This window comes from Callorhinus ursinus, unplaced genomic scaffold (assembly GCF_003265705.2).
Source record: "Callorhinus ursinus isolate GAN/ISIS: 27379988/994484 unplaced genomic scaffold, GSC_fseal_2.0 scaffold30, whole genome shotgun sequence".
Taxonomy (NCBI): Eukaryota; Metazoa; Chordata; class Mammalia; order Carnivora; family Otariidae; genus Callorhinus; species Callorhinus ursinus.
In genome coordinates this window covers 13,776,494-13,798,386 of record NW_027397092.1, presented here as the reverse complement: position 1 = coordinate 13,798,386, position 21,893 = coordinate 13,776,494, and the positions used below count along the sequence as shown (strand labels likewise).

Here is a 21,893-nt window from a genome sequence, read left to right as displayed (position 1 = left end):
TAATTTCTTGCAAAGAGTTTATAATTTTCTCAGTGATTTTTCTAATGTTCCTCAACAATGCGCCTCAGTCTTCATTTATCCATACCTAAACTGGCTGGCACCATAGACCCCTTTCAGTCTGAAGGTGTGTTTCTCCCTTTGTTGCTGATCAGCTTTATTTCATGACAATAACTATGGTGAAACAGCTGGAATAAGTTTCCTGTTACATTACCCATAAAACTGTTGATACATTTGTTGACTTCCAAATTCTAGAATGGGAAGCAAGTTTCAATTTCTATCTACTTTTTCACCTAAAGAGTAGAAAAACATTCGTACTGGCATAAAGGTCCCATTATATCACCTCCCAACTAACTAGTTCACATTTATAACTTGTTGAATAATGATTTGAAACCAATAAAATCCTTTCCAGCTCAATGAGATCTGAGTGGGTTCCTGAGAGGATGTTAAAGGCAAGGACAGAACGTATCCAAGTTCACTGTAGGAGCTAAAAAGGAATGTTAAAATCCATTCAAGACACGTAGGGTATAAAGTTTGGTGGATGTAACTCTAGTCTTTAAAGGTGGTGAGCACTGGAGTTTTCAAAGTCACTCAAAATTTAAATTCTAGTTAGTGAACATATAATGTAATATTGGTTTCACCAGCAAAATTTAGTGATTCATCACTTACATACAACACCCAGTGCTCATCATAACAAGTGCCCTCCTTAATACCCATCACCCATTTAGCCCGTCACCCAACCCTCTTCCTCCATCAGTTTGTTCTCTACTATTAAAAGTCTCTTATGGTTTGCTTCCCTCTCTCTCTCTCGTTTTTTCCCCCCTTCCCATATGTTGATCTGGTTTGTTTCTTAAATTTCCAGTAGCTACCCTCAAATTTTAGCTTGCACAAGAATTACCTTGGATTCCTTTTAAATTCATTTCTTGGATCTGAGGCCCAGTCTGGGATTCTGATTTAAATGGAGAATTCCCAACTCCCTCAACCCCACCCCTACTGCCATAATTTTGATAAAGCTGTCTGCACACCAGACTCTAAGAAAAAAAGCATTGAGAAGCAGTGATGTGGGCTCACTGCAGAAAGTGGTCATATATTTTAGACAAAGCCTGGCAGAAGTAAGAGGACAAAAAAAAAAAAATCTGGGGCAAAACATAAGCACATAGTGCTTGTGAAGAAAAAAAACAAATGTTTAGATCTTATTATTATTATTTTTTTAATGGAAAGCAACAGAAAAGCAGAAGGTGTTAAATAGTGCCAAAATTGGCCTGGGCTCATCAGCTCCATTTCCTAATCAACTGAGTTAAAGCCTAAACAGTTAATAATTTATTGTAGATATATGCACATTAATTATGAAATGAAATCAAGTTTCTCTTGTTGGAAAAGTCAAGTACTAAACTCTCTAACCCCCAAGGGCCTTCTCAACACCGTCACGCTAAATCTGTACAAATATCTGGGTAGCATTAAAATGGCTTAGTTCCCATTTTCTCACTTCTCTCAGTCTAGGGCTTGGCATAAGAATAAAGATGAGATGGAGACAAGATGATGTGCTCACTATGGCTGCACCCTAAATGCACTTTGAAGCAAGTTACGGTCCTCGCTTAGCCAAGGGAATCTTAAAATTTCCTTTCAGGAAACCCCCCAAATCATAATCCAAGAGGGACAAGTGGTTGTCCCACTGCCTCAAAATATGTCAAGATTACTTTCCTAAGGTAAGACACTTCCCATCTATCAGGAACCTGGAACTCCTCTGATTATTCATTACTTTGTACATAGAAAGCCATAAAACCATCTGGGATAAAAATGTAAATGCAATTAAGCGGAAACATTCAATTGTGCATGAGTGCAATAAGAATGTGCTATTTTAGTGTTGCATAAAAAATACTTTAGGGCTCCTGTAAAGAATTTCCTGAATTTTAAAAGTATACCATACTATGATTCAGCTAATAAGTTCCAAATAAATATAAAACATTAATATTAATAATTATTTAATAAGCAAATATTATTAAACAAAATTTCTTCTCATAAAATTGGTCCATGCCTGAATTCCTCAAGATACTAAGGTATAGATTAGTATATGATTAAAGAATTATTGACTTTTAATGTACAATGTCACTTAACCACCAGCATGATGATTCTTATTAGATTAGTTTTTTATTAGAATTCACTGTATGATTGCCTTAAATAAGACTGGAGTATCTGCACAATCTACATACAGAAACTTCTCGTGTGTCACCATTGGCAGAACCATGATGATACACACCATTCTGAACCTTAAACCATGGAATGCCTTAAACAGATGCACTCTTTAAGGTGATAGAGATACTGAACACTTACTAAATCAGAGAATTGTGATGGACACATGGAGGACAAGAAGCTGAAGCAAAGGAGCAGTTCCTTGAAGACCATAAATGCAATGAAGCAAGGAATTACTTCTTTTATCTTTTTGTTCTCTGGGCATTCAGCACTCTATATATGTAAGTAGCCCACTAATGATGAATACTTACAATGTTCTGCCCTTGAAAACAACATTGCAATGAATAGGCTTATATATAAATCTTTTGCACACATATGAATATTCCTGAAAACAAGAATAAGCATTTAAAATTTAAGTACATACAATACAAAAGCCTCAACCAATTTGCTCTCATACAATGTGTAAGATTAAGTGTTCCCCAAGCATGGATATTATCAATTGGCATAATTTGTGCCAACCTAATGAACCAGAAATGATGTTTGAGAAAATGTGCTTTTACTAGCTTACCAATAAATTTGAAAACAATTGTGTTTATTTGATACTTATATTTCCTTTTCAGCATAAACACTAAAAAGTGACTATCTATGGATGGTAAGTTTACAGATGACTTATTTTATATATTTTCTAAACTTTCTACACTCAGCATGTATTATTTTGTTATTAACATTTACCTTTTTAAAACACTAATACAAAAAGAGCTCTGGAATAGAAATGAAAAAGACTAAAAATCTAACAGAAAATGAGTACAAGACATGAACAGTACATTTACAGGAAAGCAGGTAAGAATAAAAATATGAAAAGATGCTCAGTCTCACAAAAAATACCTGAAAAATGTCCATTAAAACTACACTGAAGGCGCCTGGGTGGCTTAGATGGTTAAGCATCTGCCTTCAGCTCAGGTCATGATCCCAGGGTTCTGGGATAGAGTCCCGCATCGGGCTCCCTGCTCCTTGGGAGCCTGCTTCTCCCTCTGCTTCTCTCTCTCCCCCCCACCCCTCTGTCTCTCATGAATAAATAAATAAAATCTTTAAATAAATAAATAAATAAAACTACACTGAAGTAACATTTTTTTTGCCTATTAGATTTCACAAACGTCAATGTCTTTAACACCATCCATACTGGTAAACGCATGGAGGAAAGACATACTCTCATACTCTGATTGCCTGAAGAGTACAGAGTGGTACCACCACTGTGGGGTACAGTCAGGCACCATCACCCCAAATTACCAATACAACGTGCCCTTTGACAAAGATTTAGGCAAAATGGCATATCTACAGAATCCTATTTAATTTAGCACTGTTCATAATAGGAAAATATTAGAATTGATCAAATTATGTCAACACCGAACTGATTAAGTAGATGATGGAACACACTTGCAATCAGATAAAAGGGAACTATCAAACAAAAGAAAGAGGGAGAGGAGCAAGATGGCAGAGGAGTAGGAGACCTGGATTTCATTTGGTCCCAGGAATTCAGCTGGATAGGGATCAAATCATTCTGAACACCTACGAACTCAACAGGAGATCGAAGAAAAGAATAGCAACAACTCTCTGAACAGAAAAGTGACCACTTTCTGGAAGGCAGGACCTGAGCAGAAGTGCATCTGAGGTGATAATTCGGGAGGATAGACGGCGGGGGAGGGGGCCTCCGTCGGCCGCTTCTGGCAAGTGCTAGAGCCGCGGAGCACAAAATCGGAACTTTCAGAAGACGGCTCCGCTGAGGGACGTCACTCCAGTGGCTAAACGGGGGGGTGGAAACTTCGCGGGACAGCGTGGACTCAGGACCCTCGGGGTCACAGAAAGACCGGGGGTGCCTGAGTGCGGCAGAGCTCCCAGGGATCAGAGCGGGGAAGCCGGCTGCAGAGACGGAGCCAAGGCGCAGGCTCTCAGCTCGGGGTGGCCATACACCGTGATCCGCGGCCCAGTCGGGCCACTGCTCCTCCAGCAGGGACCCAACAAGCGGCAGAGCCGGGGAGACTCCCTTCCTCCCCCGGGAGGAGCGGTGCGGGAGCGCACCGCAGGGATCTGCTGGGTTTGGAGACTCCACACGGGGTCGGGTGCCAGAGACAGAAACGTTCGGTCACAGGCCCGTGACCACGGAGTGCAGCTGGAGACCAGGAACGGGAGTGATTGACTGCTTTTCTCTGGGGCCCCACCGAGGAGTGGGGCCCCGAGTTCTCGGCTCCTTCGGGGTGGAGATTGGGAGGCCACCATTTTCACTCTCGTCCTCCAAAGCTGTACCGAGAGCTTGCAGGGAACAGACGCTCCTGAGAGCAAACCCGAGCAGCTTGCTTAGCCTGGACTGACAAGGGTGGGGCAATTCCGCCTCCCGCAAAGACCTTTGGGAACCATGGCAACAGGCCCCTCCCCCAGAAGATCAGCAAGAACAGCCAGCCAAGACCAAGTTTACCGATCAACGAGAACGGGAGAACTCCAGCACTAGGGGAATACTGCACATAGAATCCATGGCTTTTTTACCATGATTCTTTAGTCTTTCAAAGTTAATTTCTTTTAAACTGTATTTTTTTTTAATTTTTCTTTTTCCCTTTTTCAACCAAAATTCTATCAATCCCTTTTTTAAAAAACATTTTTTATTTTTCATTCTTAGAGTCATATTCTATCCCTGCATAGTAGTTACCCTTATTTTAGGCATATATATATAAGTTGTTCTCTCTAAAATTTTGAGATCAAAATATACCCTAAATCTCTAGTGTATGGCTTTGTCCTAGTCTCCTACCTGATCACATTCTCTCCCTTTTTTCCTCTTTTTTTTTAAATCCTCTTCTTTCTTTTTTCAACCAACTTCTTATCAATTCCTTTTATAAAATCTTTTATACATTTCATCTTTACAGTCATATTCCATCCCTTCATCACATTAACCCTTATTTTTGTACATATATGTTTTTCTCTCTTCAAAATTTCAGGAGGCACTTTCTTCTAACAGACCAAAATACACCCAAAATCTAGAGTGTGGCACTGATCTATGCACCAGCCTGATCATATCTGATCATATTCTGTTTTTTTTTGTTTTGTTCTGTTTTTGTTTGTTTTTATCTTTTTCTTTTTTTTTTTCCTTTTTCTTTTTTTCTTTCTTTCCCTTTCTTTCCCCCTGGTTTCAGGGCTTTTCTGATTTGTTTAGAGTATATTTTCTGGGGGATTGTTACCCTGTTACCATTTTGTTCTCTCATTCAACTGTTCTCCTCTGGACAAAATGACAAGACTGAAAAAATCATCTCAACAAAAAGAACAAGAGGCAGTACCGACTGCCAGGGACCTACTCAATACACACATTAGTACGATGTCAGAACTAGAGTTCAGAATGATGATTTTAAAGATACTAGCAGGGCTTGAAAAAAGCATGGAAGTTATTAGAGAAACCCTTCCTGGAGAAATAAAAGAACTAAAATCTAACAATGTCGAAATCATAAAGGCTATTAATGAAGTGCAATCAAAAATGGAGGCTCTAACTGCTAGGATAAATGAGGCAGAAGAGAGAATTAGTGATATAGAAGACCAAATAATGGAAAATAAAGAAGTGAGAAAAAGAGAGATAAACAACTGCTGGATCACGAGGGCAGAATTCAAGAGATAAGCGATACCATAAGACGAAACAACATTAGAATAATTGGGATCCCAGAAGAAGAAGAAAGAGAGGGGCAGGTGGTATATTGGAGCAAATTATAGCAGAAAACTTCCCTAATTTGGGAAAGGAAACAGGTATTAAAATACAGGAGACACAGAGAACCCCTCTCAAAAATCAATAAAAATAGGTCAACACCCCGACATCTAATAGTAAAACTTACGAGTCTCAGACACAAAGAGAAAATCCTGACAGCAGCTCAGGAGAAGAGATATGTAACCTACAATGGTAGAAACATTAGAATGGCAACAGACCTGTCCACAGAGACCTGGCGGGCCAGAAAGTACTGGCATGATATATTCAGAGCACTAAATGAGAAAAATATGCAGCCAGGAATACTATATCCAGCTAGGCTGTCATTGAAAATAGAAGGAGGGCGCCTGGGTGGCTCAGTTAGTTGGGCGACTGCCTTCAGCTCAGGTCATGATTCTGGAGTCCTGGGATTGAGTCCCACATCGGGCTCCCTGCTAGGCGGGGAGTCTGCTTCTCCATCTGACACTCTTCCCTCTCAAGCTCTCTGTCTCTCATTCTCTCTTTCTCAAATAAATAAATAAAATCTTTAAAAAGAAAAGAAAAGAAAGGAAAAGAAAATAGAAGGAGAGATAAAAAGCTTCCAGGACAAAAAAACTAAAGGAATTTGCAAACACGAAACCAGCCCTACAAGAAATACTGAAAGGTGTCATCTAAGCAAAGAGAGAGCCTAAAAGCAACATAGACCAGAAAGGAACACAGACAATATACAGTCACAGTCACCTTACAGGCAATACAATGGCACTAAATTCATATCTTTCAATAGTTACCCTGAATGAAAATGGGCTAAATGCCCCAATCAAAAGACACAGGCTATCAGATTGGATTAAAAAACAAGACCCATCAATATGCTGTCTGCAAGAGACTCATTTTAGACCCAAAGACACCTCCAGATTGAAAGTGAGGGGGTGGAAAACCATTTACCATGCTAATGGACACCAAAAGAAAGCTGGAGTGGCAATCCTTATATCAGACAAATTAGATTTTAAACCAAAGATGGTAATAAGAGATGAGGAAGGACACTATATCCTATTTAAAGGGTCTACCCAACAAGAAGATCTAGCAATTGTAAATATCTACACCCCTAACATGGGAGCAGCCAATTATATAAGCCAATTAATAACAAAAGCAAAGAAACACATTGACAATAATACAATAATAGTGGGGGACTTTAACTCTCCCCTCACTGAAATGGACAGATCATCTAAGCAAAATATCAACAAGGAAAAAAAGACTTTAAATGACACACTGGACCAAATGGACTGCATAGATAATATTCACAACATTCCATCCCAAAGCAACAGAATACACATTCTTCTCAAGTGCCCGTGAAACATTCTCCAGAATAGATCACATCCTAGGTCACAAATCAGGTCTCAACCGGTACCAAAAGATTGGGATCATTCCCTGCAATTTTCAGACCACAATGCTTTGAAACTAGAACTCAATCACAAGAGGAAAGTCGGAAAGAACTCAAATACATGGAGGCTAAAAAGCATTCTACTAAAGAATGAATGGGTCAACCAGGAAATTAAAGAAGTAAAAAAATTCATGGAAACCAATGAAAATGGAAACACAACTGTTCAAAATCTTTGGGATACAGCAAAGGCAGTCCTAAGAGGAAAGTATATAGCAATACAAGCCTTTCTCAAGAAACAAGATGGGTCTCAAAAACACAATCTAACCCTACACCTAAAGGAGCTGGAGAAGGAACAGCAAATAAAGCCTAAACCCAGCAGGAGAAGAGAAATAATAAAGATCAGAGCAGAAATCAATGAAATAGAAACCAAAAGAACAGTAGAACAGATCAACGAAACGAGGAGCTGGTTCTTTGAAAGAATTAACAAGATTGATAAACCCTTGGCCAGACTTATCAAAAAGAAAAGAGAAATGACCCAAATCAACAAAATCATGAATGAAAGAGGAGAGATCACAACCAACACCAAAGAAATACAAACAATTATAAGAACATATGAGCAACTCTATGCCAGCGAATCAGAAATCTGGAAGAAATGGATGCATTCCTAGATATGTATCAACTACCAAAACTGAACCAGGAAGAAATAGAAAACCTGAACAGACCTATAACCACTAAGGAAATTGAAGCAGTCATCAAAAGTCTCCCAACAAACACAAGCCCAGGGCCAGATGGCTTCCCAGGGGAGTTCTACCAAACATTTAAAGAGGAATTAATACCTCTTCTTCTGAAACTGTTCCAGAAAAAAGAAATGGAAGAAAAACCTCCAAACTCGTTTTATGAGGCCACCATTACCTGGATCCCCAAAGCAGACAAAGACCCCATCAAAAAGGAGAATTATAGACCAATATCCTTGGTGAACATGGATGCAAAAATTCTCACCAAAATACTAGCCAATAGGATCCAACAGTACACTAAAAGGATTATTCACCACAACCAAGTGGTATTTATCTCTGGGCTGCAAGGTTGGTTCAACATCCACAAATTAATCGATGTGATACAATATATTAATAAAAGAAAGAACAAGAACCATATGATCCTCTCAATAAATGCAGAAAAAGCATTTGACAAAGTACAGCATCCTTTCTTAATCAAAACTCTTCAGAGTATAGGGATAGAGGGTACATACCTCAATATCTTAAAAGCCATCTATGAAAAACCCAGAGCGAATATCATTCTCAATGGGGAAAAACTGAGAGGTTTCCCCCTAAGGTCGGGAACACGGCAGGGATGTCCACTATCACCACTGCTATTCAACATAGTACTAGAATTCCTAGCCACAGCAGTCAGACAACAAAAAGAAATCAAAGGCATCCAAATCGGCAAAGAGGAAGTCAAACTCTCACTCTTTGCAGATGATATGATACTTTATGTGGAAAACCCAAAAGACTCTACCCCAAAAACTGCTAGAACTCATACAGGAATTCAGTAAAGTGGCAGAATATAAAATCAATGCACAGAAATCAGTGGCATTCCTATACACCACAACAAGACAGAAGAGAGACAAATTAAGGAGTCGATCCCATTTTCGATTGCACCCAAAACCATAAGATACCTAGGAATAAACCTAACCAAAGAGGCAAAGGATCTGTACTCAGAAAAGTACAAAATACTCATGAAACAAATTGAGGAAGACACAAAGAAATGGTATAAATTTCCATGCTCATGGATTGGAAGAACAAATATTGTGAAGATGTCAATGCTACCTAGAGCAATCTACACATTCAATGCAATCCCCATCAAAATACCATCCACTTTTTTCAAAGAAATGGAACAAATAATCCTAAAATTTGTATGGAACCAGAAAAGACCCCAAATAGCCAGAGGAATGTTGAAAAAGAAAAGCAAAGCTGGCGGCATCACAATTCCGTGCTTCCAGCTCTATTACAAAGCTGTAATCATCAAGACAGTATGGTACTGGCACAAAACAGACACATACATCAATGGAACAGAACAGAGAGCCCAGAAATGGACCCTCAACTCTACGGTCAACTAATCTTTGACAAAGCAGGAAAGAATGTCCAATGGAAAAAAGACAGTCTCTTCAACAAATGGTGCTGGGAAAATTGGACAGACACATGCAGAAGAATGAAACTGGACCATTTCCTTACACCACACATAAAACTAGACTCAAAATGGTTGAAAGACCTAAGTGTGAGACAGGAGTCCATCAAAATCCTATGGGAGAACACAGGCAGCAACCTATTTGACCTCAGGCGCAGCAACTTCTTTCTGGACACACCACCAAAGGCAAGGGAAGCAAGGGCAAAAATGAACTATTGGGACCTCATCAAGATAAAAAGCTTTTGCACAGCAAAAGAAACAGTCCACAAAATCAAAAGACAATCCACAGCATGGGAGAAGATATTTGCAAATGACATATCAGATAAAGGGCTAGTATCCAAAATCTATAAAGAACTTCTTAAACTCAACACCCAAAGAACAAATGACCCAATCAAGAAATGGGCAGAAGACATGAACAGACATTTTTCCAAAGAAGACATCCAAATGGCCAACAGACACATGAAAAAGTGCTCAACATCACTCGGCATCAGGGAAATCCAAATCAAAACCTCAATGAGATATCACCTCACACCAGTCAGAATGGCTAAAACTAACAAGTCAGGAAACGACAGATGTTGGCGGGGATGTGGAGAGAGAGGAACCGTCCTACACTGTTGGTGGGAATGCAAGCTGGTGCAGCCACTCTGGAAAACAGTATGGAGGTTCCTGAAACAGTTGAAAATAGAGCTTCCATACGATCCAGCAATTGCACTACTGGGTATTTACCCCAAAGATACAAATGTAGGGAGCTGAAAGGGTACATGCACCCCGATGTTTATAGCAGCAATGTCCACAATAGCCAAACTGTGGAAAGAGCCAAGATGTCCACTGACAGATGAATGGATAAAGATGTGGTGTATATATACAAAGGAATATCATGCAGTCATCAAAAGGAATGTGATCTTGCCATTTGCGAGGACGTGGATGGAACTGGAGGTTGTTATGCTGAGCGAAATAAGTCCATTAGAAAAGACATGTATCATATGACCTCACTGATATGAGGAATTCTTAATCTCAGGAAACAAACTGAGGGATGCTGGAGTGGTGGGGGGTGGGAGGGAGGGGGTGGCTGGGTGATAGACATTGGGGAGGGTATGTGCTATGGTGAGTGCAGTGAATTGTGCAAGACTGTTGAATCACAGATCTGTACCTCTGAAACAAATAATACAATATATGTTAAAAAAAAAAAAGAAAAAGAAGAAGATAACAGGAGGGGAAGAATGAAGGGGGGGATATTGGAGGGGGAGACGAACCATGAGAGACAATGGACTCTGAAAAACAAACTGAGGGTTCTAGAGGGAGGGGGGTGGGGGGATGTGTTAGCCTGGTGATGGGTATTAAAGAGGGCACGTTCTGCGTGGAGCACTGGGTGTTATATGCAAACAATGAATCATGGAACACTACATCCAAAACTAATGATGTAATGTATGGTGATTAACATAACAATAAAAAATTTAAAAAAAGAAAGAAGAATCTCTGTACTGATATGTGGTAATCTCACACGTGCATGCATGTGTGTATGTGTATAAATAATGTAGGCTTAAAAACTATAAATTTATATACACGTATTTATTTATCAACTGCTTGTAGACCACACACTAGAAACTAATAACCCTAGGTACATCTAGGAAGGAATATAGCAATAACTGGAAGAAAGGGGTTGGAGGAAGACTTTTCATTGCATACCTTTTTGGAGGTTCTGTTCGGTAAAGTTTGAGTCCTTATAATTTTGAAAATGATATTATTTTTTCTTTAGGTTTGCATGGTAGTTTGGCTCTTAACTATAGAGAACAAACTGAGGGTTGCTGGGGGGCAGAGACAGGTTAAAGAGGTCACATGGGTAGAAAGTTGTGATGACCATTGGGTGTTGTATGTAAGTGATGGATCACTAAATTCTACATGAATTGAATATTCATGTAGAATATTCAGTTGGTTTAGGGTTGAAACAAATAATGCACTGTATGTTAACTGACTCGAATTTCAATAAAAACTTGAAAAAAAAAGAATGTTAGCTGGTCTGAGTCCTGGATTCCAAATCACATTTCCTCAGAACTATAAAACTATCAACTCATGATCCTCTAGCATTCCATTAGAGATAATCATTCCCTTATTAAACCTGTAGAATTTTCTCTTTCTCTTTGATTTTCTAATATTCTACCACAATGTGTCTAGGCATGGGTCTCTACTAATACCACCGTGAGCTTGGTGATTCATCCTTCGATCTGAAGGTGTGCGTCTTCCTTTATCTCTGGAAATGAGAGTATGATACCAAAAAAAAAGCTGTGTTAACCTCTATCTAACCTATATTAGTTATATCAGCCAAATCAACTCGAATCACTGAGTTAAATAACACTCTCCACACCATCTAGAAAATACGATCACTGAGGCATACAATATGCAGAATGCACATAGTTCATAGATTCCTCCCTTGTCTTGCTACTTGAAATTATCTCCACCAACCAGCCTGTATGTTGACCAAGAATCAGCTGAATTTGCTTGAACACACAAAGGTACCACATTCTGTAATCATGTAATTTAATCAGACACTAAATATTAAACAGCAAAATACAAGTGCAAAACTGTCTTTGTTTCCTTGAAAAATTTGGAAAAACTTGAGAAAGGTAAGTTGCTAAACGAAAACTGCTCCAATTTTATTTGGGATGAAACAAGCATAAAAGATTTGAAAGTTTTAAAAGTCCAGGATTCTACACATAAGTTATATTAAGTTTGTCTTCAGTTTTTCCTCCAAATACAGAAATCTATATTGGAAATTAGTTTGTATGCCTGCTGGGTGAGGCTCACCTGTACGACCTCACATCCAAAGCTTGGCTGATAAATAAATAAATACACACACACACACACACACACACACACACACACACACGTGATTTAAATTAGATTCAAATCTTTAGGGTACATTGCATGCATTTTAAAAATTCTATCCTTTATAAATGGGCGGAGGTAAATAATCATATATATGTTGAACGTTTACTGTATAAGGTGTTTATCATGGAGTTATAAAAGTGAAAAATTAGAAGAGGACATTGGTCAAATAAATTACACTACACTCACACACACAAAATTCTATCCTCTCACTTATTTTTAAAGTTAACCGCTATTAGATAAATTTGAACCATCTAGATCTAGGATTCATGGCTCACAACTTTTCTTTCATACTGTGGACGCATTTGTCTTTTATATTATGTTCTGGGAGAATTTCTGGGCCTGATCTTCTAGGTCAGAAATTTACCTGTCAGTTCTTTGATGGAGTTTTTAATTCTAATGACCACTTATTTTTAGATACATTGTATCTCATCTTTTTTTTTTTCTGGACAGCAGCTGTTGCTGTATTTTTTTTTATTTTTTCCAAGAATATATATCCACTCTTATACTTCTGTTGAAGTATCCATCTATTCTATTAATTTTGTTCCTCCATATACTAACAAGCCAGAGCCTGAGGACTCTCCTTTATATGGTTCGTTTTCTTAAAAGTATGATATTCTTGGGTGTCAGCTCATATCTTTTTGGTTTCCCTGCTCACCTATCTGTTGTGACTCCTCGGGTTATTTGGTGAAACAGGTGGGCCCTTCTTCTGGGTGCAGGGAGCCAATAGATCATCTTTTTAGAAGGGAGACGCTGTGTCCTCTGGTATCACCAACACGTCTGGGAAAGCTTTTATCCTTTCTGTTCTTGCCTAGGCATGCACATGTGGCTTCCACTGTGGTCATAATTGGACATGAAAAAAAGCCAATGCCACCTCTGCTCCCTGCACTTCTGGTGAATCCCCTCCCAGTTCATGGAGGTTTCCTAATGTCTCCATGTTCTCCATTAATCCAGTCCAAACTGTTTTCAGTCTTTAAGGAGATATTCAACATGTCTGAGGTACAAATGGCATTCTTTTATAATATTGCTTTAGATTTACTTAGAAGATCTTTTCTGTGGCTCCTAAGATTTGGCTTGAACCAAGAAGGTAGATGAGTGAGGTTAGTCTGCAGTCTTTACTTTTTTTCGTTTGGATGCTCATGCCACTTCTTCCCAGCTCTGCTAGTACACGATCCTTCCCCCAACTCTGCCAGGACACTCCCCTCCTGCTTTAGTAGTGGTACTTGAGAAAGTGCCTTGTCTGGAATGGATACCTTAAAATATTTAACTGTTCAAAACTGGCTGTGGCATCGAATGTAGTGATGCAAAAAGTAAAAGGAGTAAACTGCCAAAAAAAAAAAAAAAAGGAAAAAAGAAACTGAATTTACACAAGGCTGCGGATTCTGTATAAAGAGCTAGTCAAAATGACTACTGTATAAAACTTACAAATTAAGGGTATAAAGTTTTAGTAGTCACTCTTTATCATCCTGGAAGAGTAATCCAAATATTAATGATGACCATTTCAACAGTCCACTTAGAGGGAACCACAGGCAAGGTGTATCATGATCTAGTTTATCCTGTTTACATGTGCTTTAAAAAAAAAACAAAACTAATGCGTTTGTTTTGAGCCAACATAATTGTTGCACTCTTTCATAATATTTAATTTGTTGCTTTTTTGTATTTTAAGTTTTAGAGATTGTTATTTAAAACATAATAAAGTTCTGTATATGCTGTATTTTGTTCAGTGATTTTTATTGAGTGTCAACTCAAAACCAGGTATCTTACAGTGTTGTGGAAATGAAAAGAAATGAGTAAGAAAGTAGCATCAAAGCACTTGGGGCATACCTATATTTGTAACTATCTCAAGCTACTGTATATCCCTGTTTCCATTTGTCACTGGCAAGGCAGGCCAGAAGCTCCCTGAAACATACATCAAGGCTTTTTCATCTACTTTTTGTATTCTCCATATCTGCACAATGCCTTGCTCAGAGGACTTGCTCAATAAATGTTTAATTGCTTAGTATTAGGATATTTATGTGCCTACTGGATCTAATATGTGGCTCAAAGAAGATTATTCTTTAATAGTAGAGACTAAGAAGTGGAAACAGAAATAGTAAGAACACTTCATACATCTACTGCTAGATATATAAATACAATTTGTGTGTTTTATAAATAGCAAAGATGAGATCCAGAAAGATTAAGTACTTTGAAGAGGCAGCACCTGACCATGGACCCAAAATACCTATTCTAGCACTTTCCCTTTCACAGCACAAGTCAGACTGATATCTGGAGAATGAGTTGGCCAACCTTATAAATGTTTACCACTGTGCAATACTGGGTAGTTGATGATCTATGTCCTCTGATAGAGACTCTTGGGTCTTTTCAAATATGCACTAATCCAAAAGGTATGGAGGAGTTCAGGCACCAGAAGGCAAAACTAGCTGCTGAGAGAGGGGAGGGGAAGGTACACTTAGTTATCTACTCTTTTTTGGCAACTAAAGATCAGAAAGCTTTCACTTACTGAGAAGAAAAAAAAACTGCTGCAAACGAAAAGCAGTTGCATTTATAATTAATTCACCCCCACGGAAAGTCATTATGATTCCTCACATTAGAATGAGAGGATCACAGAATTCTGGAAACACAGAAGAACAAGAAGTAGGTCCATGATAATCAACAGTTAGGAAAAGCCCATAGTCCAGCAGACAAGGCTTTTGAGGTCTGATCTCACCAAACATTTTAGGATCATTTCCCCTTATTGCACCTTCTAGCCCAGTCACAGGAGATTCTTATTTTCATTTCCTTGATAGGTCTCCACTTTTGTATCTTCAGCATCATCCCTCTACCTAAAACACTCTTCAGCCTTGTTCTGCCTGGGGAAAGCCTCCTCATGCTTCAGTTAAACTCTGCTTTGGGAAGCCTTCCCCAACTTTCCAAGCTGGGTTTACCTCAGGCATAGGATCTGATTCAGCACCTCACTGTTCCATAGATACCTGGGTCATAATCACTTGTGTATGATGTCCTTCTCCCAATCTGTAAGTGCCTAACGCAGGATGTGGGATACATTTAACATCTAATAGAATTTCAATTCTATCCTCCAGTTTTTAATTAAATCATCCAATTCTCTCATTTAATGAGTGAAAACTGAAGCCCAGAGAGGTAAGGGACTTGTCAATTGTCAGAGTACAAGCCAATGTCAGAGCTCAGATAACAAATTATGCTCTCTTTCCTAATCCACCCTCATAAGGGAAAAAGGCCTGGCATGGTAGAGTCTGGAGTAACAAACCCACTCTTCTTGGCTATCTGCCTAACTTTTTACTCAAGAGTCTGACTGCTATACTGTATCGCTGGCAACATCAGATTTCCTCAATAACAAAGACTTCCCAGTTCAGAACATATACATATGTGGCTAATAGGAAAAGTGAGTAAAAGTCCAACATGATAAACAGGGAAGTATGTCAAACTCCTATTCAGTCTATGAAAAACCTACTCATAATTCTAACTTTGCTCCCTTAAGTATGGAGAGAAAGCATAGCTCATTTGGAAAATGTGACCAAAAGCCCACATTTCAACACAGTGAAATGCTTTATCCCCTATTGCTTCTACCACACCAGGAACTTTCTATATGTAATTATTTAATCTCTGGCCAAAAACTAGTGGACAATGAAATCCCCACAAAATGCTTCCCCCACTGAAGTGTTCAAGTATCAGTTCCACAAAAAACATTTTTAAAAGCTTTTCGTGTATTTTTTCCATGCCAACTTTTTTCACTCATGGCTAAAAATGTCCATATTTGAATATTCATCATTATGAGCATCTGGTAAAATATAGCCCTGTCCAGCAATTTACATCATTGGACTTTGAGACCTTAGGAGGGCATAGGTAAAAATTTCCAGTTTCATTTTGTCTGGATTTTGACCATCTTTTTCCATTTCATGGCTTTGGGTGGCTTTGTGAGGATATTTTCTGCTCTCCATTACTATTGGGTTTTTCTAGAAATGAGCAGGTTGCTTTCAGACAAGTCCTTATGGATTTCATCAATGGCTCATTAGGAACAGCAAAATGAAGCCACAAATCACATGAGCGTTTTCAATATCTTGTGGGTTTTGCCTTAAACCGGTAATAAAGGCCACAATGATGATGGCTGTGTAATAACATGAAGGCACTTAATGCCTCTGAACTGTACACCTAAAAATGGTTAAAAGGGTAAATTTTATGTTATGTGTACTTTACCACAAAGTAAAGGCCAACCTACAGGAGGTAACAATTATCCCCAAGCCTGGGTCAGAGCAGAGGACAGAAAATCCCATGATGATCTCCATTGTTCAGACAGAGTAAATGATTTTAATTTTCAGGTTCCAACAGGCCTCTCAGCAAGGCTCCCACCCCTACCACCTTCCACCGTGGAGTGGGGAGGAGAAGAGCCAACTACAGCCAGGTAAAATGTAAACCTCAGAAAAGAAAAAGTTAAACCACCGAACCATGACCCTTTGCATACCAACTGGGTTCTAAGGTCAGACTGGGTTCTAAGGTCACTCATCAGTCCACAGCTCCCAGTCTCTCAGTGACTCCTCCACTCCTGTCCCTCCCAGAACACCGAACAGGTGTCCAGTGTGGCTGTGCATGTGTTTAAATTCTAGACAGCTGTCAGAATGTATAATTCCCTAGAGAACTGTTCTGACAACTTTGAAGTAGGACATGAAAAAAAAAAAAAGATAATAAATGCAGAACTGGGGGTGGGGGCAGACCCAGAGGAGATTCTGCAGTGAGCAGATTGGTTGTCTTCCAAACTCCTAAAAGACACCACGTGGTGGGCTTATTTTGAAATACAGAAAGAAGTAAAACCAGTGGGAAGAGTTACCAGGAGACAGTTTGATACAGTAATCAAAAGATACGTGTAACCTTACAGAAGGAGAAGGCTCTCAATCCATCCAGTTAGCCTTCAGATTCACTGACTGGCCTGGAGATTTCAGTGGGAGTCTATCAAACCGGATAGACTTCCTGCGTAGTGGAGACTAGGGTGAAGTTCAGGGCGACCACTCTGGAAGGGGACGAGGTGCATGCAAACCAGCCTGGTGTGTGTGGGGAAGAGGGCGGAGTGGCGGGAAAGTGGAGAGTAGGGGAAGGAAGGGCGCTTACCAGGCCACCCCCACAGGTGCTGAAAGAGGCCAGCGAGCCCGGGTGCCGCAGCACCGCTCCGGTGTAGAAGCAGGAGGCGTCGGGCGGCGCCGGAGGGCGCGGGGCGGCTGCTGCCCGCGTGGGGCCGGGGCCGGGGCCGGGGCCGGGACTCGGCCGCTGTTCCACCGCGAAGCGCGGCGCCAGGAAGCGGCCATCTCTCCGGAGCAGCAGGTACAGGTCCCGGGAGAAGGCCGGGATCCGCAGCAGTACCTCGTCGCCGTCCGGCTCGGCTTCCTGGCCCGGGGGAGGAGACGGGGGTGGCTGTGGGGGCGGCGGCTGCCACGAGGCCGGGGCGCCCGGGGACAGGGCGGCAGCCCCGCTGGATCCCCGCGGCAGTTCCTGCGACTCGAACTCCTCGTCCTCCTCTCCCGCCCGCGGCGACGGCGGCCGAGGCTGTGGCTGGGGCTCGGACTGGCCCTCCGCGGGTTCCACCCGCGGCGCCGGGGCCACGGAGCGCACCTCGCGTGAGCTGCCGGCCGCCTGCGCCCGGGCGCTTCCGCCGCGCACCGAGCCTGGGTCCGCGCTGCCCCCGCTGCCGCCGGCCGCGTCCACTGGCTCCCGGCGCCAGAGTGCAGGAAACACGACTTCCCACTCCTCGCGGTCGGGGGCGAACTGCAGCCCTGCGGGCGGGGCAGACAGAGAAGTGCGGGGCGTAAAGTGCCGCGGTTCCAGTAGCACAAGCATTCCCAGGCTCACACTCGGTTCAGACCCAAGGCTCTCGTGTTAATGTGTTGGAGACCACCCGTCTAGCCCCTGAAACTCTTGCAACCCCTGAAGCCTTGCGATCAGATTACAGACCCCAGCATTTTCCAAAATAAAAGTACGATTATATGGGGGGGGAGGGGTGAAGGAGTGGGGCCGCAACGTTTGGTGACAGCACTTAGTTGGTGAAGGAAAACCGGTGCAAAGACTCCAACACAGATAAATTATTTTCTTAAGTTATACGTCAGAGCAAAGCATCGCTATCAATTGCTGTGCTTCCCCATTTTCCTCCAGGTGCTGTAAACGTACCTTTGCATACATTACTGCTCTCATTAATTCCACGATGCTTAAAATGAGGTCGAGAGAAGTGCATTTCGCTCGAGCATGACCCCTTCAATCTGCACCCGCACGCTCCTTTTTATTGCTACTCACTGAGTCCTGCTCACCGCGCACCGGCTGCACCAGCCCTGCCTCCCCGTGCGTTCCCGGTTTCCGCTGGGGAAGTTGGAAAGCCAGCCGAAAGTCTCGGCAGAACTCACCTGAAACGATCCCATTCGACAAGACCCCCAGCTGGTAAAGGAGGCAGCAGCAGCAGATGTGAGTAAGGCGCATCTCGAGGCTCTTTCCGGGACCGCGCTCCCGCGGCCGCGGCTCCCTGCCCCGCGCGCGCCTCCTTGCGCGATCCACCGCGGGCGCCGCCGCCTCCCCGGAGCGCAAGGAGGCCAGGCGGCGAGTTTGCCCAGGCCCTTTGTCTGCCGGGGGGTGGGAGGGGGGGTGCTGTGTGACTCCGAGAGGCTGCTCGAGCCCGGGCGGGGGTGGGGGGGGGGAGGAGCGGGGGCAGGCAGCGCCGCGGCCCCGCAGCGCTCTGGCTCCCTGGCGAATTAGGTGATGAGTCTATTTTCTGTGTTCTGGAACGTTGCGAGAGTTTCCGGAGCCCCACAGGATAGACCCAAAGTTCAGGAGCGAGCCGGCAGGCGCGAGGCGGGCAGGGCTGCCTCCGGACAGGCGGAGGACTGGCCCGCGCGGGCAGGAGCGCCGTGGTGTCCCAGCCGTGGCTCGCCGCCTGCACCCGCGCGGAACTGCCAGGGGCCGTTCCCAGCAACCCGGTGTGCCAAGCTCCGCACACGACTCGGGGCCGGAGTGCTGCAAGCTCTTACCCTGAGAGGCGCGGGGGGGAATTTGTGGCGGGATGAGGAGACACGACTCGCGAGGTGGGTGTGGAGGAGAAAAGATTCACGCAGATCTGACAAGAAAAATGGAGCAAGGGGTGCCCGCCTCGTGTGACTTTGTGGGACAAAGGTCCCAGAACACCACACACGTGCTTACACACCCAGTTGGGGTGGGGACCCAAATTCCCTCACCTGACTCCTGATTGGCCACTCTAGGGAGGCCGATTTGCATCCTTATTCAGTACCCACTCCCACCCCCAACCCCCGGCTGAGGTGTGTGCAGGTAGAAGCGCCTCTCCAGTCCATCCCAGCCCCTGGTTCTCTCCACCCACCCCCCCATCCTCACATCACACAAAGCAGAACTTACTGCAGGCTGGAGCACAAAGCTGTGGCCCCGCTTTCCAAAGACGTTTGGTTTTTCTATCCATCTTTGTAGGGATTTTCTAAGCCTGGAGATAATGTAATTCGTCATGGAGTGTGCTTCAAAGGTTCCCAGGACAGTAGAACCCTGACATTTCAGAGCCCCTTATACCACCTTATCTTTCAGGCTTCCCGGTCATCATTGCTATCAATTTCCGCCCCCCTCCCCTCCTCTTGCTCTCTCACACACTCTCTCTCTCTCTCTCTCATAACAAGGGTGAGATTAAAAGGACTGACATTAAATATTGTATGCTAAAGATCTCAGATAAGGTGAGATTATTTTGCCTTTTTTGTACATTAAAAATGTATCTTTGTTCTTTCTGTCTTTTGGGGAAAAATGCAAACTTAAATATTCTTGCTTCCTTTGTTGCAGATCTTCATGGTACCCACTCCCTTTTGCACACCTCTTCCTTGGCCACACCAAACCTTTCACATCAGACTCAAGAGGGTTTGATCTAACCTTCCATAGGTATCCTCTGGACTAGGCCAGTCACCTAAAATTGAGTTAATGCAAATCAGTATTTTTTAAAATTCCAGCACTGGGAGATTGGTTCCCCACATCCTTTGTTATTTTACCTTCTGTTCCTTGTGTCAAAGGTGACTACTATGCCTTTAAGGGAGACAGACTATCTTATTTCAAAGGAAAGCCATTGTTTGAATAAGCTGGGTCCTAGAATACTTTTCTTTGAGTTGTCCTGAGCTTAAAAACAAACACGAAGACACTCTAGGTGTGTTTGTCAAGAGTGCTTTGCCTCCAAACCTTGTCTTGTAAAATCCCTAAAACCGGGGCAACTAGGGTGGGTGTGGATTTCCAGACATTCAAGAAATATCTGGGTTACTTAGAAACCTACACACTCCTTTTTATAGGACTCAATTATACAGACTTAAAACTAGGCAAGAAATCAAAGGCAGTTATTTTTAACAAATATAGCAAGTATTAAGGCAGACGGCTAGTTTTACCGAAACACCTCCACTAGAGTATACGACTTAAATAAAATGTTTCTTATATAATTTGAACAACAGTGACAACAAAAATATAAGGGTAAAATTGGAGAAGGAATGTATATTGTCTTTATTTCCTGGAATACATTTGTGATTCCTAGATGAGCTATATGATTAGGTTAAATATGCTCAGAAGCACAGGTTGCCAATGTAAATTCCTATCTCTGTCCTTTTTTGTCCCTATACACACATGATCCCTACCAATCCCTAATGGTAGAGATTAATAGTAATTGTTACAGAAAGTTTTGCCTAATTCCCAGTTAATTCTGATCTTTCTCCCATTTGAAATACTGTTGTAATTTATTTGTATATTTTCTAAGACTTTTATAAATCATGTGGTTTTGTGTACATCGTGTACATATTTCTTCTACTAGCCTATCATTTTTTTTGGAAAGGTAGGATTTCTTTTCTATATCTTTTTTTATTTTTTTGAGATTTGATTTTTAAGTAATCTCTATACTCAACGTGGGGCTCAAACTCAAAACCCCAAGATCAAGAGTTGCATGCTCCACCGACTGAGCCAGCCAGGTGCCCCTCATATACATATGTATATATTACATATATAGAGAGAGAATTTTTTGTAAATAACACCCTGTCTAATTCAATGATTTATACTGAATAGGTGTAGAGATTCTAAGGGGATTCTCTAAGATCATTTAGAAGATGAAAGAAATTGATTTCTGTATGGTATTTCATTCCAATTCTAGTTCCTTAATCCAGAATTACAACACTAACTCTGTTGGTGATCAGCTACTATCAGCTGATTTATCTGGCTTCAGAAAGAACAAGCTTCATAGAGAAAGGACGTGGAGGAAGTTTTTGTGCTCTAACTAAAGAGACTTAGATGTGCAAATAAGAGCATCCGTTAAAGTGGGTTTGAGTGTGTATGCATGTATGTGAAAGAAAGAACTAGCCTGATTCGGAATTGAGTAAATTGTGCATGGTGAAATCAAGGAGAAAAGGCAGGACTGTGACATATGTGTGCATGACTAACCTCAGAGGGAAGAAAGGAGCAGCTGGGAAAAATATGTTGCTTAAGACAGGTCACTACATATGTCACCAGATGGTAGCTAGCATCAACCAAGCACAGCTTTTGTGGGGTGGA

The 21,893-nt window shown here is 41.8% G+C and overlaps 1 protein-coding gene across 1 annotated transcript in view; it reads right to left on the bottom strand.

Moving 5' to 3' along the window:
- ADAMTS19 (ADAM metallopeptidase with thrombospondin type 1 motif 19) overlaps positions 1–19,082 on the bottom strand; it is a 252,836-nt gene extending 233,754 nt beyond the window's left edge. Inside the window, exons 1-2 of the mRNA XM_025860822.2 lie at positions 18,737–19,082; positions 17,457–18,115 (exon numbers count right to left, since the gene is read on the bottom strand). Of these exons, the coding sequence (XP_025716607.2) occupies positions 17,457–18,115; positions 18,737–18,809 (732 nt within the window). The 5' untranslated portion in view covers positions 18,810–19,082. The remainder of the gene's footprint in view (positions 1–17,456; positions 18,116–18,736) is intronic.
- Between the last annotated feature and the right edge of the window lie 2,811 nt (positions 19,083–21,893).